Source organism: Artemia sp. Qi Xiang Cuo, chromosome 21, assembly GCF_049724085.1.
Source record: "Artemia sp. Qi Xiang Cuo chromosome 21, ASM4972408v1, whole genome shotgun sequence".
In the NCBI taxonomy this organism is placed as follows: domain Eukaryota; kingdom Metazoa; phylum Arthropoda; class Branchiopoda; order Anostraca; family Artemiidae; genus Artemia; species Artemia sp. Qi Xiang Cuo.
The window spans coordinates 32,331,083-32,352,516 of record NC_142814.1 but is presented as its reverse complement, the minus strand read 5'-3'; the positions used below and the strand labels follow the sequence as shown (position 1 = coordinate 32,352,516).

Below are 21,434 nucleotides of genomic sequence, written 5' to 3'. Positions count from 1 at the left end.
GCCTCTAAGGAGGGTGGTAAAACTCAGAAATTGCGACTGAATGAGCCCTTTCCGTAACGTTCTATGACAATCTGTTTTATTTCATGAAGCTTAGGGGAAAAAATACAATTACATAGAAAAGACATTGTTCTTCAGTATGTCAATGCTATTGTCTTGACCGTTAAAACCTAAATAACTGTAAAAACTACCCTGCTTGTCTGTTGCACAAATGAAAAATATATATAAAGAAAAAAAATGTGTAAATTTACCTTAGACTTGCCGTATTCCTTAAACTACTTTGAAATTTGTCAATTTACTACGGATTTTTTTTTTAAAGTGGAAGTTTAGCTGCATCAGCAGCTGCAAACAGAAAAAAGATAAATACTTGACTGTGTAAATACTAAATATTGTGGTTTAATTTATTTCCTTTAGTTCCTTTGGTACAACTTTAGCTTTCTAAAACTGAAGGTTAGGGTTATAATTGTAAATATTTTATTTTAAGGTATTTTCATCTGGACCAAGACCAAAATAATGCCTGTGGAAAAGACACCATGCAGCCCCCTGACAACTATAGAAGTATGTGGCCAAGATGTAAAGATAGTCAAGCAGTTCACCTACCTTGGTTCAATTGTTTGCTCAAATGGAAATCTAGATGCAGAGATATCAGCAAAGGTGGAAAAGGCGAACGCCGTTTTCGGCCGCCTATTGAGAACAATGTTCCACAAACCCCAGATCAGCCGTCTAACGAAACCTCGTATCTACTCTGCCTCGATAGCAAGTGATGTGTTGTACTCGTCAGAGACTTGGCCTTTGACTCAGTGGCAGATGATGAAGGTAAATGCTGTCCATACAAAACACCTCCGCAAAATCGAACACGTTACGTGGCTCGACGGGGTACAGAACATGGATATCTTCCGGTCCTTTAAATTACCACCCTTGTCCGAACAGCTTGAATCCCACTCGCTGCGTTGGTACGATAATTTACTTGGCCTATCCACTAAAAGATCTGCCCGACTTATATTTGACTTCGATCCGACTGCAAACGGCTGGAAACGGCCCAGAGGTAGACCACGTATGAGACGGGCGGATATCATCCACGATGAACTCACAGCATGGGGTATTGACCCCACCAAAGCTCCTATCCTCACCCAAAACAGGCCACGCTGGAGACGACTAACAGCGCTGACGTCTGGTTCCCTCTACGCTGGCGACGCTGCCAAGCAAGAGCTTTAAGTCAAGTAAGTCAAAGTATTTTCATCATTTTAGTGGTATAGATTTTTTGGCTGATGATGACGATTACACAGTCTAAATATTTGAGTGTTCATTCTTGATTTTCTTTCAACTATACCCGAAATTTGTTGGTAATTTATTAAGTTACACATTACTGCAGCTAGACCATGCTCAAACGTAACGAGTGGGAGGGAGAGGTTGCCCTAAAATCCGTCAAAAGGACCTGTTCCCTGTAGGAAATATTGATGTTTTGGGTAAACAACTAGATTTATAGGTTTTAAACGCCCTCCTCCTCCCTTGGAAAGAAGGGTAACACAACTTAGCTTCCGGTTTTGGCTTTGCATACCTAAGCTCAAAAGTATAGTTAAAAGCAATTACTTAATTTAGTTAATACTGATCAACGATAATCATAGGCAGCGCAATAGCATTGCCTAAGTAAAGAACGATATGGGTACAATGTATTATTTATGGGTTTTTTTTTTTCTTCTTTCTCCATACCCGGGCACTTCGTATCGAAGGAGTTGTCGTAGAAACTTCGAAAATGGCTCATTCGATTGGAAACTGAAATGGCTAGTGCTCTTTTTTATAGTCAAAAGTGATTGGAGTACAACTAGCCCCCCCCCCACGCCCATCATTCCCCCAAGCACATCCAATCAAAATTTTGAGATAGCCATTTTGTTCAGCATAGTTGATTACCAGATAGAAAAAATGTTTTTGAGGAAGACACTCCCCCACAACCCTCGGTGCAAGGGCTTTAAGTTATACCCTGGGGGCATATAAGAACGATGTTGGCAGAATGTATCATTTATTTTTATTTTTTTTTTCCTTTAGAGCAGGGCACATTGCATTTAAGAACTTGTCGTAGACACATCTAAAAAAGCTCATTAAGTTGAAAACCGGATTGGCTTGTGCACTTTTTGATAGTCGAAAATGATTAGAGGGCTACTAGCCCCCACCCCACGCCCATCTTTCCCCCAAACACATCTAATCAAAATTTTGAGATAGCCATTTTGTTCAGTGTAGTTGATTTCCAGATAGAAATTATGTTTTTGAGGAGGACACTCCCCCACAGCCTTCAGGACAAGGGTTGTAAGTTATGCCCTGGGGGCATAACAGGTTTTTATAGAAGGCGTTGTCGCAGAAAGTTTAAATACGGCTCATTCGATTGTAAATTCAACGGGCTAGTGCCCTTTTTAATATTCGAAATTGATTGGAGGGCACCAAGCCCCCCCCCCCCACGCCCATCATTTTGCCAAACACATCCAATCAAAATTTTGAGATAGCCATTTTGTTCAGCGTAGTTGATTTCTAGATAGAAAATATGTTTTTGAAGAGGACACTCCCCCCAAAACCAAGGGGTTTAAGTTTTGCACTGAGGGCATATAAGAACAATGTTGGCACAATGAATCATTTATTATTTTTTTTTCTTTAGAGCAGGGCACTACGTATCGAAAAAGTTGTCGTAGAAACTTCGAAAAGGGCTCATTCAATTGGAAATTGGAGTGGCTTGTGCCCTTTTTAATAGTCGAAAGTGACTGGAAGGCAACTAACACCCCTTCCACGTCCACCATTTCCCGAAACACATCCAATCAAATTTTGAGATAGCCATTTTATTCAATGTAGTTTTATTCAATTCTGTAAATTAGGTCTTTGAGGATGACAACCCCCTCAAAGCCCTCAGGGCAAAGGTTGTAAGTTATGCCCTGGGGGCATATAAAGTTTTTATAGAACGCGTTGTCATAGAAACTTCAAAAAGGGCTCATTCGATTAGAAATTGAAATGGCTAGTGCCCTTTTTAATATTTGAAGGTTATTCGAAGGTAACAAACATCACTTCCAGGACCACCATTTCCCCAAACAAATCCAATCAAAATTTTGAGATAGCCATTTTGTTATGCGCAGTCAAACTTCATGAAATTATACCTTTGAGAAGGACACTCCCTCTAAAGTCTTCAGGGCAAGGGTTATAAGTTATGGCCTGGGGACATATAAGTTTTTATTGAAACCTTTGTCGTAGAAACTTGAAAAAGGGCTCATTCGATTGGAAATTCAAAGGTCTAGTGCCCGTTTTAATAGTCGAAAGTGATTTGACGGCAAGTAGCCCTCCTCTCTCGCCCGCCCTTTCCCCAAACGCATCCAATAAAAATTTTAGATAAACATTTTGTTCAGTGTTGTGGATTTTCAGATAGAAATTAAGTATTTGAGGAGAACACTCCCCCACAGCCTTCAGGGCAAGGGTTGTAAGTTAAGCCCTGAGGACATGTAAGGTTTTTATAGAACGCGTCGTCATAGAAACTTCAAAAAAGGCTCATTCGATTGGAAATTGAAATGGCTAGTGTCCTTTTTAATAGTCGAAAGTGATTGGAAGGCAACTAAGACCCCTTCCACGCCCACGGTTTCCCCATACACATCCAATCAAAATTTAGAGATAGCCATTTTGTTCAGCGTAGTTGATTTCCTGATAGAAATTATGTTTTTGAGGAGGACAATCCTCCACAGGCCTCGGGGCAGGGGTTGTAAGTTACGCCCTGGGGGCATATAAGGTTTTTATAGAAAGCGTTGTCGTAGAAACTTGAAAAACGGCTCATTCGATTGAAAATTCAAAGGGTTAGTGCCTTTTTTAATAGTCGAAAGTGATTTGAGGATAATTAACCCCCCTCTCACGCCCACCTTTTCCCCAAACACATCCAATCAAAAATTTTAGATAGCCATTTTATTCAACGTAGTTAAAAGTTTTGGTAATTAGGTCTTTAAGGATGACAACCCATCCCCCCAACAATCCTCAGGGCATTGGTTGTAAGTTATGCCCTGGGAGCATGTAATAGAAAGCGATTTTTATAGAAAGCGATGTTGTAAAATCATCAAAAAGGGCTCATTCAATTGAAAATTGAAAGGGCTAGTGCCCTATTAATAGTCGAAAGTGATTTAAGGGCAACTAACCCCTTTCTCATGCCCACCATTTCCCCAAACACATCCAATCAAAATTTTGAGATATCCATTTTGTTCAAAGTAGTCGAAAGTTCTGGAAATTAGGTCTTTTAGGATGGTAACCCTATCAGAGCCCTCAGTGCAAGGGTTGTAAATTATGCCCTGGGGACATATAAGGTTTATATAGAAAGTTGTTGTAGAAATTTCAAAAAGGGCCCATTTTATTTGACATTTAATGGTCGAAACTGAGTGGAGAGTAATTAACCCCCGCTCTCACGGCAACCTTTTCCCAAATCACATCCAATCAAAGTTTGGAGATAGCCATTTTGTTCAACGTAGTAGAATGTTCTGGAAATTAGGTCTTTGAGGATGACAACCCCCCCCAGCCCTCAGAGCGAGGGTTGTAAGTTATCTCCTGGGGGCACATAAAGTTTTTATTGAAAGCGTTGTCGTAGAAACTTCAAAAGGGCTCATTTGATTGGAAATTGAAAGAGCTAGTGCCTTTTTTAATAGTTGAAAGTGATTGAAGAAAGATTAACGCCCCTCTCACGCCCACCATTTTCCCAGACACATCCAATCAAAATTTTGAGATAGCCATTTTGTTTAACGTAGTTGAAAGTTCTGGAAATTAGGTCTTAGAGGATGACAGCCACCCTCACAGCCCTTAGGCTAAGGGTTGCAATTTGTGTTCTGGGGGCATAGAACATGTTTATAGGTAGTGCTGTCGTAGAAACTCAAAAAGGGCTCATTCGATTGGAAATCGAAAGGCCTAGTGCCCTTCTTAATAGTCGAAAGTGATTGGAAGGCTTGACATTTTTATAGTAAACATCGATGCGGGTATAATGTATTATTTTTTTGTTGTTGTTGTTGTTTAGACCAGGACACTTTGTATCGAAAGAGTTGTCGTAGGAAATTCGAAAAGGGCTCATTCAACTGAAAATAGAAAGGGCTGATGCCCTTTTTAATAGTCAAAAGTGATTGGAGGGAAACTAATCCCTCTCCCACGCCCACCCTCTCATTTGCCTTTATGTTTAAAAACTAAATGTTGCCATAAGATTAAATCAAAATGCACTGTTTTAATGCTAATTCCCAATAAGGTATCTCAGCAGTATCCCAAGAACGATTGAGGGTATTATGTTCAGATTTTCGGGGCTGCTTCTGCTCTTAAAATTTAACCGAATCAAAATAGCGTAAGTGAATCGAAGCTATCAAAGAAAGTAAACAGATTTTTTTGGGAATGGTATCAAGTTTTCCCTTTCAGGTCAACTAGAGGAGGTATGAAACTAAATTAAACACTACTAATTGTGTCCAGATTTTTAAGAGGGTGTATCTTGTGAAAAATTGCTGAAAATTTTTCTCCAGCATACAAATAGCAGGCTAAACTATAAATTCTTTAAAAAACGAAGAGATTTAAAGTATTATTTTCTTTTTCTCTGAAAAGACTATGTCAATATAAAACGAACAGAAATTAATTAAAAAAAACTTTTCACAAAATAAGTTTTTCAAAGAAAAGTAAAGAACTCCATTAAACAAAAAATGAGCAAAAATAAATCAAATGATCTATTAAGCGTGAAACTACCTCAAATCAGCATTGATAAATAAATGAAACCCAAAACGAACAGAAATTACAATAAATAACCGAGTCAAACTCAAAACGAGCAGAAATTAACATAAGTTGGGCTCAAAACCCCTATGCCTTCCAAAGGCCAGAACATAGTTTGCACTTTACTGAAAAAAATACAAATGACTGTGCATTGTCAGTTTAATATACATATACTGATATTTAGTAATCAAAATGTTAATACTATTTGATTTATTAAAGTTATAAAAGTAAAAACATTTATATTTTTTTTTCAGTAAAGTGCAAATTATGTTCTGGCATTGGGAAGGCCTAGGGTTTTGAGCCCAACTTATGTTAATTTCTGCTCGTTTTGAGTTTGACTCGGTTATTTATTGTAATTTCTGTTTGTTTTGGGTTTTATTTATTTATCAATGCTGATTTGTGGTAGTTTCACGCTTGGTAGATTATTTGATTTTATTTTTGCTCAGTTTTTGTTTAATGGAGTTTTTTACTTTTCTTTGAAAAACTTATTTTGTGGATAAAGCTTTATTTAATTAATTCATAAAATGAGAGGGTAGCATGAGTCCTACCAATATTAGTTCAAAAGCAATAGAAAACAGTAACCTTAATTTACAAATAATTTGAAAATCCATTTTTTGCCTGCTTTTCTTATTATCTATCCCAAGAAAAATACTCTAATCGAGCCCCAAGCCCCTCCTCGAAATCGAACCACTTTGCGTCTATTGTTGATATTTTTGGGGTAGCATAACTGTCTTACTTATTTTTTTACCTTTTTTGTTTAGCAATGGGGTGATAGGATTTTTTGTAAGCTATCTGGCTTAAAATGAAAGGAATGAGAAATGAGAAAGAATACAAATGAACAAAATTAACAAATAGACAAAAAACTTACAAAATACTTGCTGTGCAAATATGCTAGCGACTAAAAGGCCTCTAAAGTCCATCATAAGCAGTTTTGACATTCCATGTTCTTGTGAACTGCAAAAGAAAATATTTTGAGGTGATAAAAAGAGTAATTAACAAAAAAAAAAATAAAAACGGTAGTACAATCAAAGTTGTTACGAACACTAAATGTATGCAAAAGTAATTTTAAGGCAAATTAAAAAAATATATATATAATTAAAAGTTTAATATATAAGTCATGTAATGTAAGTAATTAGTCAGTAGTTAATATGTAAGTCAATCTTTTAATATGTTGGAAGTTTAGCCATCTTTATTTGAAGTAATGGCTTTAGGTACCAGTAGCTGGTACATTACGGTACCTTACAATAGCACCTAGTACATTAACATAAAGATTATATTTAAAAAAAAACAAGTCTTTGATTTAATTGCTAGTGAAAGAGAGCAGGGGTAACTGTTAGGGGACTTATAACTAAATGTAAACACTAACGCAGAGTAAAAACATTCCATTTATCATGTTCCAGGATTCTACTTATATGCATATTTGCAATTTCCAAACCAAGGCTAGGTGCTGAGTGGTCCGTGAAGGGGTGGAAAATCAACTGGTAATGTACTGGTCATCCAAATAAACATGGTCACTAAACAACTTATCAATCATCAACTCTGGAGCTTCACAAGGAAAAAGCCTTGAATTTGCTCCAAGCTGCATTTTAATGTGAAAAAAAATTGTGCTACGGATGTTCTGTTTCCTTTCTTTTTTTCGAAGCTACTGGTCATCCAAATGCACTTGGTCATCAAACAGCCTTAAAAGAGGCTATTAACTCTGGAGCTCTGAAAGGGCAAAATCTTGAGATTGCTCCAAGTAGCAATTTAGGGTAAAAAAGAAAACGAATTATGAAGAGGCTGTTCTGTTTTCTTTATTTTTCTGACACTAGTCTGACAGGGTTTGAGGGAGCAGTATTCCCACTATTATTTGTGAAAATTACTTTATTTTAAGTTTGACTTAGTTATTCATTTTTTTTCAGGCTTCATTTATTAATCCACAATGATATCGGTTGTTTCCAAGTATGATGTATTGTAGCATAAATTCTGCTTGATTTAGATTGTGAGACTACTTTTTACTTTTCTAAGAACAAGTTTCTTAGGAAAACTATTTTTTAATCAATTTCTGTTCATTTTGTAATTGACAAAAATTTACCAGGTGCTAATTGTAGGAAAATTTGAACTGAAACTGTAGAATTGTAATTAAAATGCGAGGCAAAATCCGAATAGTCACTCGGAATTTTCTATCAGCGGTATTTTCGCAAAATTTTTGTCTATAAATTTGGGGTGGTTGCGAAAAGGAATTTCAATCAAAAGATTGACTTAAGTTTGCTTATTTGGTTTTGATGTTGGATGACAGATTAGTGTCTCCTCCAGGACAAACTAATGAGTTGGTGCAGGAAAATTATAAGGTAAATTTTAAAAGTAAGAATAATAAAATTTTTGATGGAAGTGGTGGACCTGGTGTTTATTATAGGTTGGAGTATGAGGACCCTAATATTTATTTGTAAATCAAATGCAGCAGACATGTAGCAAAGTTTTGGATAGATTTAAGGTGTTTCATTTGAGTTGCCAAGGATTGAATTCAAGTTCTGATTGTTTAATCAAAACTACTAATTTATCTATTTTTCAGGTAATTGATTTAAAAAACTTTTTTCCAGAAATCAAGTTTAAAAAAAAATTAAATAGCTCCATTAAACCAAAAATGAGCAGAAATAAAGTCAAATAATCTTCCAAGCGTAAAACTTCCACAGACTACCCTCAATAAATGAAACCCAAAACGAACAGAAATTACAATAAATAACCGAGTCAATCTCAAAATGAGCAGAAATTAACATTGGTAGTGCTGACAAACCCCATGCCTTCTAAGGACCAGAAAATAATTTGCGCTTTACTGAAAAAAAATAAAATGACCGTGGATTGTCAGTTTAATATACATATACTTATATTTATTCCTTAAATTTTCAAGAATTTTTATTTATTAAAATCAAACAGGTGAAAATATTTAAAGTGTATTATGTTTTCAGTAAATTACTACTACTACTACTAACAACTCACCGCAGCACCAAGCCGCCTGAGGCCAACACAGCTACGCACGATCCTCCTCCACCCCAATCTATTCAAAGCCTCCCTTTTTACACCGCCCACGAAGTTCCCATTTCCTTTAAATCTTTCTTTATGACGTCCTCCCACCCCAGCACCCCAGACGGGGACGACCTGCTTTCCGTTTAGCCCTAGACGGTTGGCCAAAAAGAACAATCTTCGGCAATCTGTCATCCTTCATCCGTACAACGTGCCCTAGCCGCCTCAACCTTTCTTTCATTATAGCCCTAGAGAGCGGTATTGAACCACATTTTTCGTATAGCCTATTGTTTGAAATATGGTCAGTCAGCCGGGTACCCAGAACAATCCTTAAGCAATTTAGCTGGAAAACATCTAGCAAATCTTCATCCGCTCTTAGGAGCGTCCATGCTTCAGAGTCATATTTGACCACTGTCATCACTGTAGCTTCTTATATTCTAATCTTGGTTTGCAGGCTTAACTTCATATTCCTCCAAACTTTCTTTAACTGTGAAATAACTCTCTGAGCCTTGACTATTCTACATTTAACATCTTCCCTTATCCCACCATCTTTTCTAATAATACAACCAAGGTAAGCGAAACTGCCCACCTGATTAATCTTTTCATTACCCAAAAGTCACCTTTTCATCTTCACTTATTCCTAGCATTAGTGACTTAGTCTTCCTAACATTTATTTTCAAACCAATTCTAGCACCCTGAACTCGCAAAAACTCTAAAACTTCATTCATTTTTCTCACACTGTCATCTAGGATGATTAAATCATCAGCATAATCCAGGTCCAGCAGACCTTTTCCTCTCCATTTGATTCCGTGGTCTCCCATTGCCTTTCATGTGCTCCTTAAAACAAAATCCATCAAAATAATCCATATAAAGGGGGATAGAACACAGCCCTGCTTAACTCCTGATTTAATACAAAACCAGCTGCTAATCTCATTTCCTACCTTAACCGCAGCAGTGTTATTCTCGTACAATCACTTTAATGTATTTGCCTGGTATACCATACAAGGATAAAACCTTTACTAAAGCTCTTCTATCAACAGAATCGAACGCTTGCTCATAATCTATAAAACTGAGGAGCAAAGGTGTTTGAAAACTCAGGCACTTCTCAATTTTTAACCTAAGAGTGAAAATTTGGTCGACACATCCTCTGCCTTTTCTAAAACCGCACTGTTCTTCTCTCAAAACTTTGTCTATGGCATCTCTCAGTCTAAAAAGTATCATATTACTAAGTAATTTACTACCTACAGACACCAGATTAATGCCTCGATAGTTACCAAACTCACTCTTATCACCTTTCTTATAATGTGGCTTAATTAACGTTTTCTTAAAATCGTAAGTTACTTCCCCATTTTCAAAAATCATATTCCCAATCTTCAGTAACTTATTTCTAACCTCAGAGCCACCATATTTAAGAAACTCATTTACCACCCTATCAGCACCTGGAGCCTTATTATTCTTTAATCCTTTTAGTACTGTTGCTAATTCCTCCTCGCTTCCTTCACATCTAAAGTATCACAAACTTTTTCATTTTCCTCTATATTTTTTCCTGCAAATCTATCTCGGTTAAGCAAATTCTCAAAATGTTCGGCCCATCTCTCTTTAGTTTTTTCCTTATCGCTAATTGCGACCCCATTCCTATCTTTAACTGGGCCAAATCCGGATTGACTACTCCCTCTCAATTTATTAATATTCCAGTAAAATATTTTACTATTATGCTGTCTAGCTGCATCTTCCAGATCCTCGCCAAATTTATCCATGGCATCCACTCCACACTTCTTTAGTTGATTTTTAAATATTTTCGCGACTTCCTTTACATTCCTTATGTTTTAATATGATCTATCACTCAGATAATTCGTGTACAAGTCCTTTCTCCTTTCTATTGAACATGAAGCTTTTTCACTAATATTCTTAGCTGCAGTTTCAGCTTTCTTCCCTAATACACCTTCAGCAACTTCACAAATTATTTTTCTAAAATCATTCCAACCATCTTCCACATTATCAAATTGTAAACTCTCAAGTTTAGCATTCAACTGTTCCTGGAAAGTTTCTCTCAAATTCTCATCCCGGAGTCTACCAACATCATAACTTCCCGGGAGGTAGTTACCCTTCCGATATTTCAGTTTTAAATTAACCCTTGAAACTACTAGATGGTGATCTTTACTTTTAACATCAATAACAGCACTCCTATATACCCTAGTATCTTGTATTGATCCTGCCAGTCTCCGGTTTACTATAAAATAATCAATAAGGTTTACTGTCTCACCATCACGTGAATACCATGTTATCTTATGGGCCATGTTATGACCAAACACCGTATTGGTTAGAACTAGATTGTTATGCCTACAAAATTGCAAAAGTCTGTAGCCATTGCTGTTTTCTTTTCCTGCACCAAATTTACCTAGGCTGGGATACCATCTATCCCTATTTCTACCAACCTGGGTGTTAAAATCTCCCAGTAATAATATCATATTTCTACCTGGGACCTTGTCTATTTGCTCCTGTAACTGTAAGTAAAACTCATCTGAGTCCCTAGTATCTCTGTCAGTCAGTTCTACAGGGGTATATACTACTATAACTGAAACCCTGAACTTTTTAGTCATAAAATGAGCAGTTAGTATTCAATTATTAATACCTTCGGAACCTAAACAAGCTTTAGCAGCTTCTTTGTTCACCAAGAGTCCTACTCCCTGTCTATGTACCCCATCCTTCCTGCCTGAGTAAACAAATTCTGTATCACCTAATTTCAGGTTTCTTGCCTCTGAGATATGAGTATATGAAACTCCTAATAAGTCCAGTTCGAAGCGTCTAAATTCGGCAGTCAAAATGCCGATATGATAGTTATTTTTTAATGTCGTAACATTCCAAGTTCCAATTTTCATGTTCTTTAAATCATTGAAATTATTTTCGCCTCGGGAAAAGCAATGATCCCGAATACCAGTGCAGGACGGGGATCACATATCTTCTCAAGTCTACACCGAAGTGCTTAAACCGGCTTAGAACCGGACAGCAAGAAGTCGCTGGGACCTCCATGAATAGAGGCTTTGTGCAATCCTGGACCCATCTTGGTCACAACATGGTTCTCAGTACTTGGTGATGCTCTTCTATCAACAAGAATCGAAATCCTGCACAGACATTCTCAAGCCTATTACCTCTGACTCATTATATATTCATGCCTACAAATATTATGATACTATGGGGAAGCAACCCATAATAGATAAATCAGCTAGGAAGAGGTTATTCAGCCCAAAGACGCCCATCAAAACATACCAAGCCCAGAAGAATTGTCCATTAGTCAGAATCCCCTGCGAATGCTGTGTCGTTTACTAGGCTATACTTTCCTCGAGGGGCGCCACTCCTCAAGTGGGAATAGAGCTGACCGCAAGGTCCCCAGTCTTGCAGGTACCCCGAAAAGGTCGAGGCAAACCTTTGCAGAGGCCGTTGTCCATAGATCTGGATCTTACGCCCTGCCACAGTTGTCCTCCTATGGAGGATCCTCCCGTGATGGTGTTCTTCGTCACCGTGCAATTTAACCCATTGCTGGGAGAAAGTTTGCAACTCATGGGACTTGTGGACAAACCAGTGGGTCCTTTTGAGTGTACATTTGAGGGGCCTTTTTCCTCCTCCGCCTGTATTTATGACCCCGGGCGAGGGTGTCCCAGATTCTATTATGGACACCCAGGGACCAGGTCCCCCTTGGTCCGTGCCTCCTATGGAGGTACCCAAACACGCAAACTACTTATAAATATATACAATTCACTGAATATATAAGTTATATACAGAAATATAGAACTCACTGAAATATTTAATCTACTACTTATAAATATATAAAACTCACTGAATATATAAGTTATATACAGAAATATAGAACTCACTGATATATTTAACCTACTACTTATAAATATATATAACTCATTGAATATATAAGTTATATACAGAAATATATAACATACTGACATATTTAACCTACTACTTATAAATATATATAACTAACTGAATATACAAGTTATATACAGAAATATATAACTTACTGACATATTTAACCTACTACTTATAAATATATATAACTCACTGAATATATAAGTTATATACAGAAATATATAACTTACTGACATATTTAACCTACTACTTATAAACATATATAACTCACTGAATATATAATTTATATACAGAAATATATAACTTACTGACATATCTAACCTACTACTTATAAATATATATAACTAACCGAATATATAAGTTGTATACAGAAATATATAACTTACTGACATATTTAACCTACTACTTATAAATATATATAACTAACTGAATATATAAGTTATATACAGAAATATATAACTTACTGACATATTTACCCTACTACTTATAAATATATATAACTCACTGAATATATAGCCTAAGTTATATACAGAAATATATAACTTACTGACATATTTAACCTACTACTTATAAATATATATATACTAACTGAATATATAAGTTATATACAGAAATGTATAACTTACTGACATATTTAACCTACTACTTATAAATATATATAACTAACTGAATAACTAACTGAATATATATCTTGAGAAGGCATGGGGGGTTGTCAGCACTACTCATGTTATTTTTTGCTCGTTTTGAGTTTGACCTGGTTATTTATTGTAATTTCAGTTCGTTTTGGGTTTCAATAATTTACTGATGGTGATTTGTGGTAATTTTATGCTTGGAAGATTATTTGAATTTGTTTCTGCTCATTTTTGGTTTAATGGAGCTCTTTACCTTCCTTTGAAAAACTAGTTTTCTGGTAAGTTTTTCAAATTAACTTCTGTTCGTTTTTATTGACATTGTCTTTTTTGGGGAAAAAAAAATATTTTATATCTTTATGGTTTCTTCTATAAGAATCCATAGTTCGGCTTGTTATGCGTATGTTGGAGAAACTTTCTCATTAATGTTTAACCCTGAGACAAATAGTATTGTTTAATATAATTTCACACCTCTTCCAGTTGACCTGAAAAATAAAACATAATATCCCCAAAATAATTCTTTCTATGCTCTTTGACAACTTGGATGCACTTAAACTCTTTTGATTTTTTTACATTGTGAGAGCAGAAGTAGTAGTATTAGTAGCCTTGAAGTTTCAACTTAATACCCCCAGTCGTTCTCGATATATTGCTGAGGTATCTTATTCGCAACCATGCATACGGTGCCTTTTGGTTTAGTTTAAAAAAAATAATGGGCTGATTACATAATTGTGGGGGGTTGACATACCCAATATCCCTAGAGACATAGTCACCGAACCGTTCTAATATGTTGAAAAATTCTTAAAAGTTCCAAATTAATACACTCACTTATTGCTGAGTTACACCCTTTATACAATTTGTATACACATAACGTTTTTTGGTTTAGTTCAGCACTCTCTGCAACATTCTCTGAAAGGCTCACCTTAATTCCCTTCGTCTTTTTGAAGAATAAAGTTCAAACATGCATACCTTTCCCGACAAGATATACTATCTGTAAGCAATGAATAAATTGCCTAACTTACAGCCCTTAACCTGAGGACTTTGGGGAGTATAACATCCCCAAAGATAACTACTGGACCTATCAACAATGCTGAACAACATAATTCTCTTAAAATCTTGATTGGATGTGTTTTTGGGAATGATAAGCTTGTGGAGAAGGGGCTGGTTGCCCTCCATTCACTTTTGACTCTTAAAAAAACCCTAGATTTCTGACTTCCAATCGAATGAGCCCAATCCGACCCGAAGTTTATATGACCATTCGTTCCATAAAAATTTTATATGCCCAGGCATAACTTACAACCCTTGCCCCTGGGCTCTGGAGTGTTGTGTCAACCCTGAAGGCATTGTTATATGCTCTTTAGACTATTTTGGTCAAAACAGATATCTCACAATTTTGATCGGATACTTTTCCAGAAAAGAGGTTGTCAGGGAAGGGGGGGCTAGTTGCCCTCCATCAATTTTGACTCTTAAAAAGGAACTAGAACTTTCCATTTCCAATCAAATGATTCTCCTCTAAAGTTCAAACTACCACCCCTTCCATAAAAAGCTTATATACCCCTGGGGCATAGCTTACAACCCTTGCCCCCAGACTCTTGGGGGTTATATCATCATCAAAGGCCTTGTTATGCGATCTTTGGGCTATTTTTGAACAAATGGCTATCTTAAAATTTCCATCGAATGCATTTGGGGAAAATAGACTGTAAGAGGAGGGGGGGGTAGTTGCCTTCTGATCACATTCGACTCTTAAAAAGGTCACTAGGTGTTGCCCCTTTCGAAGTTTCTATGACAATTACTTTTATATAAAGTGCCCTGGTCTAAAACCAAAAAAGGGGAGTGGAGAGGTAGCTGCCCTCTGACCACTTTGACTTGTAAAAAAGGCACGAACTTCTGATCACCAGTTCAATCAGCTACCTCCAATGTTTATACGACCACCCTTTCAATAAAAACGTCGTATGCCCCCAGGGCATAACTTACAACCCTTTCCCTGAGGGCTGTGGGAGGGGGAGGGTTCATCAACAAAGACATAATCTCCGGACCTTTCAACTACGCTGAAAAAAATGGGTATCTCAAAATTTTAACTGGATGGGTTTCGGGAAATGATGGGTGTGGGGGCTGATTACCCTTGAATCACTTTTGACCATTAAAAAGGGCACTAGTCCTTTCAATTTCCAATCAAATGAGCCGCTTTTGAAGTTTTTACGACTTAACACCTTCTATACAAAGTACCCTGGTCTAAAAATCAAAAAAATAATACACTGTGCCCACATTGCTCTTTACTTAGGCAGTGCTATTGTGCTGCCTAGGATTGGACTGACTGAAACTTGGCTAAACGACCACTATTCGGAACTTTTAAATATTTCAGGATATAATCTTTATACAAAAAAAGTTGCAAATTCACCAACATGGGGGACTGGCAGCATATATATGTTCAGACATCTAGGTAAGCATCCAAGAAGACATTTTAATATATAAAGAAAGGGTTTTTGAGTCATTTATTTTACAGCTAGAGCTACCTGGATGTTGTGGTTACGTTCTAATTGTATATAGGCCAAAGTCAGGATCTTTAATTTAGTTTTATGGATTCCCTGAAGAAAAATTGGAAAAGATCCCACAGCAAAGTCCTATTTTTAAAATGGGAGATGTTAATATTTATTTGTTGGATAGCGGATCATATACAGGTTGGTTCTTAAGCTTGATGATTTCATTTGGTTTTATCCCTGCAAATAATATTAGTACTTGTGTTATGAGGATGTCATCAAAATGACTGTATAACATATTTTTGAATTATATATCTGGTAGTCCAAGAGTTCTTACAAGTGATACTTCTGATCATTTTGGCGTATTTGCAAGTTACTTGGTAAGTGTTAATAATGAAAAGTCCCAAAAGGGGGGCAATCTCAAGCTGAAGATCATTCTTGATAAAGATGCTCTTCTCAAATGTAAAAATGACCTAGTCAATAAAGATTGGAATACAGATGTAATCTTTATACACAAAATCGCCAAAATCAACACGGGGGACTGACTGCGTATATATGTTAAGACATCAAGGTAAGCATCCAAGAAGAGTTTTTGATATATAAAGAAATTATCTTTGAGTCATTTATTTTACTGATAGAACTGTTCGGACGTGTGGTTATTTTCCGATTGTATATAGGCCACCGTCAGGATCTCTGGTTGAGTATTATGAATTCCTTGAAGAACAATTGGAAAGACCCCATAGCTAAGTCCTATATTTATAATGGGAGATTCTAATATTGATTTGTTGGATAATTAAATACAGAATGGCTCTTAAACTTGGTGATTTCGTTTGGTTTTATCTGTGCAATTAATATTAGTAATTGTGTTATGAGGACGTCATCAAAATGACTGGATAACATATTTCTGAATTATATATCTGGTAGCCCAAGTGGGGGGGGGGGGGTTACTAATTTTCGACATGGTTTTCGACTAATTTTACTAATTTTTACTAAGATTTTACTAATTTTCGACTAATTTTTGACTCGGTCAAAAATTTCGGGGGGGGGGGGGGGCAAAACGGGTACCCCCTCCCTGGATACTGCCTTGGTAAGTTTAGAGTTTTGTTTTAGCAAATAATTCAGCAATCCCTTGAACAATTTTCTAATAAAATTAAGAAAATAGAAGGAAAATGAGCAAATAGAATATAAATGAGCAAGCTCATAATGATTATTGTAATACTCTAAACTGACTCCTACAAAACGCTAGACAAAATTATCATTAAAAGGAATTTGAAATAGCATCATGGAAGTCAATAAAGAAAATAGAATGTGATTAGAAACACTTTGGGACAACAGTCTAGAGGAATCTCTGAGAAAATATTCTGCAAAACTAGAACCAGTCTTACTAATCAAGAGGAACATTGTGACGAACTTGCTAACTAATTTTTGACAGTTAGACAGAGTGTGAAAGAGTTGATTATAAGAAAACCAGGGGACCAGGTTTTTTAAAATTACCTTCCTAAGGAGTTGAAAATCTCTTTAAATCTAATCCCAGATGGAGATTCTGAGGTTCAAAACTTGTGTATGACATGAAAGGTTCAGCTGCTGGCTCTGACATTGTTTTAGTTACTGCAATAAACACATTTTGGGAAGCAATTGCACCAACTTTTGTTTCATTAATTAATTAGGGCTTAAAAGGGGGAGTGGTTCTGAGCTTTTTTGTTTTTTTTAATGAACAAATGTTATAAAGGTACATAAAGGAGAAAGTACTGGTGATGTTGAAAATTACAGACCAGTTTCGATTTTACCCATTATGCCTAGGATACTGGAAAATGTTTTTCAGTGACAATGTATCATTAAGCTACCTGGAAGACCAGAGAATATTTACTTCTCTGGTTGGATTCCATCAAGACTGTGCTACTGAGCAAGCAAATATATATTTAATTAGCATCATTAATATGGTTTCAGATAATGGATATTAAGTGGCTACTGTATTTTTAAATATTGTAAAGACTTTTGATACAGTTAGCCATGATTATCTGTTAATGAAGCGTGAAATTTATGGGATAAGGGGTCCAGCTCTTTTGTTTTTGCGTTCTTTTGTCTTGTAGAAAACCATAGTTCAAATTGATAACATGGTATGTGAAGAAATATGTATTGAGTATGGGGTTCCACAGGGTTCAGTACTTGAATCCTTATTATGTTTTATTTTTTGAATGCTTTTTCACTGTCTGTAAATAAAATGAAAACAAGAATGAGTGAGATCCTCAAAAAGGAAAGTGTGGCTATAGTGCCTAAGTTTGCTGATGATGCTAACAAATAAATTTTCAAATGAGGAAAAATCCATTTATTTAGACATTAAAAAAAAACAGGTACAAAAGTCCAGATATTTTGATCACATACACAACAACCATCACCGGTAGAATTACTAAAATAATATAATTGAAACTAGCATATCTATACACAACAAAATGAATTATTTATTTTGTAAGATTATTGTTTATTAAATTATTATATTTATAAATTATTTAATAGCTCGTAGTAGAATGGTAGTGTAGTCTAAGAAAAGAATACCTAATTTAAGGTGTTACGTCGAAAATGCTGATGATACTTCTTTAGTGGTGATTGCAAAGTCAGAGAGGATGCTACTAGAGAGTGTAAGAAAATTGCTAAATGGAATTTAAAGATGGCTGAGAGTGAATCAGCTAAAGGTGAAACCCATTAAGGACCCTTTTCTTACATTTTTGAGGATATCGAAATATTATCCATGGCTACAGCACATAACATATGAAAATGGTATGATTGAACATCAAAACTTAGTAAGGTATCTTGGTGTTATGATAGATAAGACCCTCAGTTTCCGATCCCATATTGAAACTTTATCACAGATTTTATCATGTAATTTGGGAATGATTTGCAAATTTAAGCAAATGTTTCCAGCTAGTAGAGTTACAGGGGTCGTACAGTCAGCAACGTCCAAAATTAGGGACTTAAGGACCTTCCTAAGTCCGAAATAGGGACCAGATCAGGACGGCATTTCAGTAACCAGGTTAGCGAACCAAAGAACAGTACCCGTCGTGACCTTCTGGTTAACATGAAAGAAACCATAAGTCAACAATCCTTGGAAGCTTATGCAAAAAGCTAAACACCGCTATACAGACCACCTTGTTCAGTAAAGCAGCTGATAAAGACTGCCTAGTCACTGCTACCCTAACATTCTATTGTACTGCATTCTTTCTACCATAGCAGCTTCTCAAGCAGTCCAATAGTAACCAAGTCTTTAAGCTACTGAAAAACCTAGGTTTGCTGTTACTTCCCCCTTTCACGATTTCAAACCCCCAGGTCGAATATTCGGATTTTCCTTCACCAAGTCTTATAAAACAGAATAACACTAACTTAGTACTCTGCAACCAAAAAAAATTTTGTTTCAACATTATGTTGAAAAATTTTCTCAACGACCACTTGGGTAGTTTTGGCGTTTCAAGAAATTTTAACCGACGTTCAAATGTTTTTTTTCTTCTTTTGCATGTATTCTCAATAGCTCATATCTGTCTCTGGGGCATCAAATCGTGTGAAAAGTGATGCCCCGAGTCCTAACGTAGTAGTTTAGTGGCGAATTGCTGGCAAGTGGCTGTGCTAGTGTTATGTGAATGACATGTTGATATATTTTTTTTTTTTTAATAAAATTTTGCAGCTGTATAGCTTAATTTTTCCATCTTACTTCTCAAACTTAATTGACTAAGTGGCTGCACCTCCTCGCCCTCCGCGACGCTTAAAGATAATTCTAAATAGTAATATCTTAATAGTAGTGGCATTGTTAACTTTTTAGTCAACTAAGAATCCTTTCGTCAAATAACACGTTCAAAGTTAACTAATAATTACAAATAAAACGGCAAAATCTACTTATTGTTAATAGTTAACTAGTAAAGTAAAACGAACGAGGCTCTTATAAAGGTTGGTGAGGTCATTATTGCTAGTGGGGTGCCATGCAAAAAGTGGGGTAGCGAAGTAGAAATGCTACTTGGCAGTTTTCAAATTTGTTGGCATATTTTATCTGAAAATACCATTTTTACATATAAAAATAATTTTTGTTCAAAGAAAGGTTGTCAAAACACAAGTTATGCTGCTTAAAGTGTCGGTAGCTTTTGAAAGTCTGTCGAATTCTCCTACTGGTAGGCAGCAGCTTTGGAACTTTTCTTTACCTGACTCCCCCTCCCTAACACTCAAGTATATAACCCAAATTATATATTCCCCATGAGCTTTTCTGGATATTTATTTTGTCACAGCTGGTTCAGTTTACAGGTGCATGGTTTTAAACAAGAGTGATGCTAACAACTTAAATTAAATATGGCAATTTTAAAGACATTTGTAAATTGTTTTTTTAATTAGGTTATGAGGAATCAATGCTTCTGGATTGTATAACTTCCAATAAAATGAAATTCTAATTAAACACTAAGTTTTTAAAGGTACTTGTTAATTAAAAAAAACACTCAAGAATTACGCTTAGGTTAGATCTCACAAAACCGGTTTCATAGCATACAAAGACCAGTGACGGGTGATAGAATGCATTGCAATTATATAATTTGGGCTATATATTTGCGCATTGCAGGGGGGGGGGGCATGCAAAAAGTGGGGTAGCATAGTAGCAATGCTACTTGGCAGTTTTCTTGGCCTACTAAAATTTGTAGGCAGATTTTGTCTGAAAATACCAGTGCTTTGACTAATCCCAAATTTTGAGGATTTCCCCAAACATATGTCTTCCAGAAAAAAATCGGTCCCCCGAAAATCACCTTTAGTTCAGGGTTACCACACCTAGTGATTTACCACTAGTTAGAATCCACCCCTAGTAACTATCATTTTCACTTAACTTGACATAATTTTTTCACTACTTTCCAAAGTTTTTCTCTCAATTATTTATTACGTATAAAAAAAGCACAAATCATTGATCAAACAAAAACAAAACAAAAACAAAAGGTCATTGAATTACTAACCTTTCTTCTTGTGCTAGTAAAGGCATGATGTTTGGGTTCTAGGTGTTTAACTAAAAAAAAAAACACAACACTTGGAAAAAAACACTGAAATGAAACAGTACATTTACTTTATGCTAGGATTTTTTTTTTTTTTTTTTAGTTAACAAAAGTTCCATATACCTCGCTATGCTTCTGTAATTTCTAGTGGGCCATATACCTAGAAAGAATCGTTTCCTGATTTCTAACTGTTTAAATACTTTACCTCCCCCCCCCCGTTATGTGCAAATATACAGTCCAAATTATATATATCCCATATATTCTGTTTTTTGTCTTTGTCTTGTCTCTTGCTAAGCTGAAAAAAAAACTAACAAAGCAACCGGTTTGTTCTCAAGTTTTACACAGCATGAACTTCAGTGAGTGGCGCATAATACACAAGAACCAAAACTCTTTCCCCCAACGGAAATTAAAAATATTAAACTCAAATAAAATTCTCAAATTTGGAAAGCCTTATTTTCAACGGATGGTATTTTACGGGAAGGGGGTATTTTCCAGGGAGGTATTTTCCATGGGGAGGGGTAATCGTCTGGGGTGTAAACGCCGGCCACCTAATGTTTATAAGACTATACTATTTCATCAATGATTCTATTGTGACAGAAATAGGGACTATAGGGACTTTTTTTTAGGGACTTAGGGACCTTTGTATAACCCCTGTAGTTAGCCTTCTCTATTTTTTTGTTAATCCATCATTATATCTTATATTGTTCTTT

The 21,434-nt window shown here is 36.0% G+C and overlaps 1 protein-coding gene across 1 annotated transcript in view; it reads right to left on the bottom strand.

Moving 5' to 3' along the window:
- The window catches only part of LOC148939457 (muscle, skeletal receptor tyrosine protein kinase-like), a 160,590-nt gene that overhangs the window by 120,922 nt on the left and 18,234 nt on the right, over window positions 1-21,434 (bottom strand). The window contains exon 2 of the mRNA XM_089106883.1: window positions 6,608-6,693. Coding sequence (XP_088963009.1) covers window positions 6,608-6,677 — 70 coding nt within the window. The 5' untranslated portion in view covers window positions 6,678-6,693. The remainder of the gene's footprint in view (window positions 1-6,607; window positions 6,694-21,434) is intronic.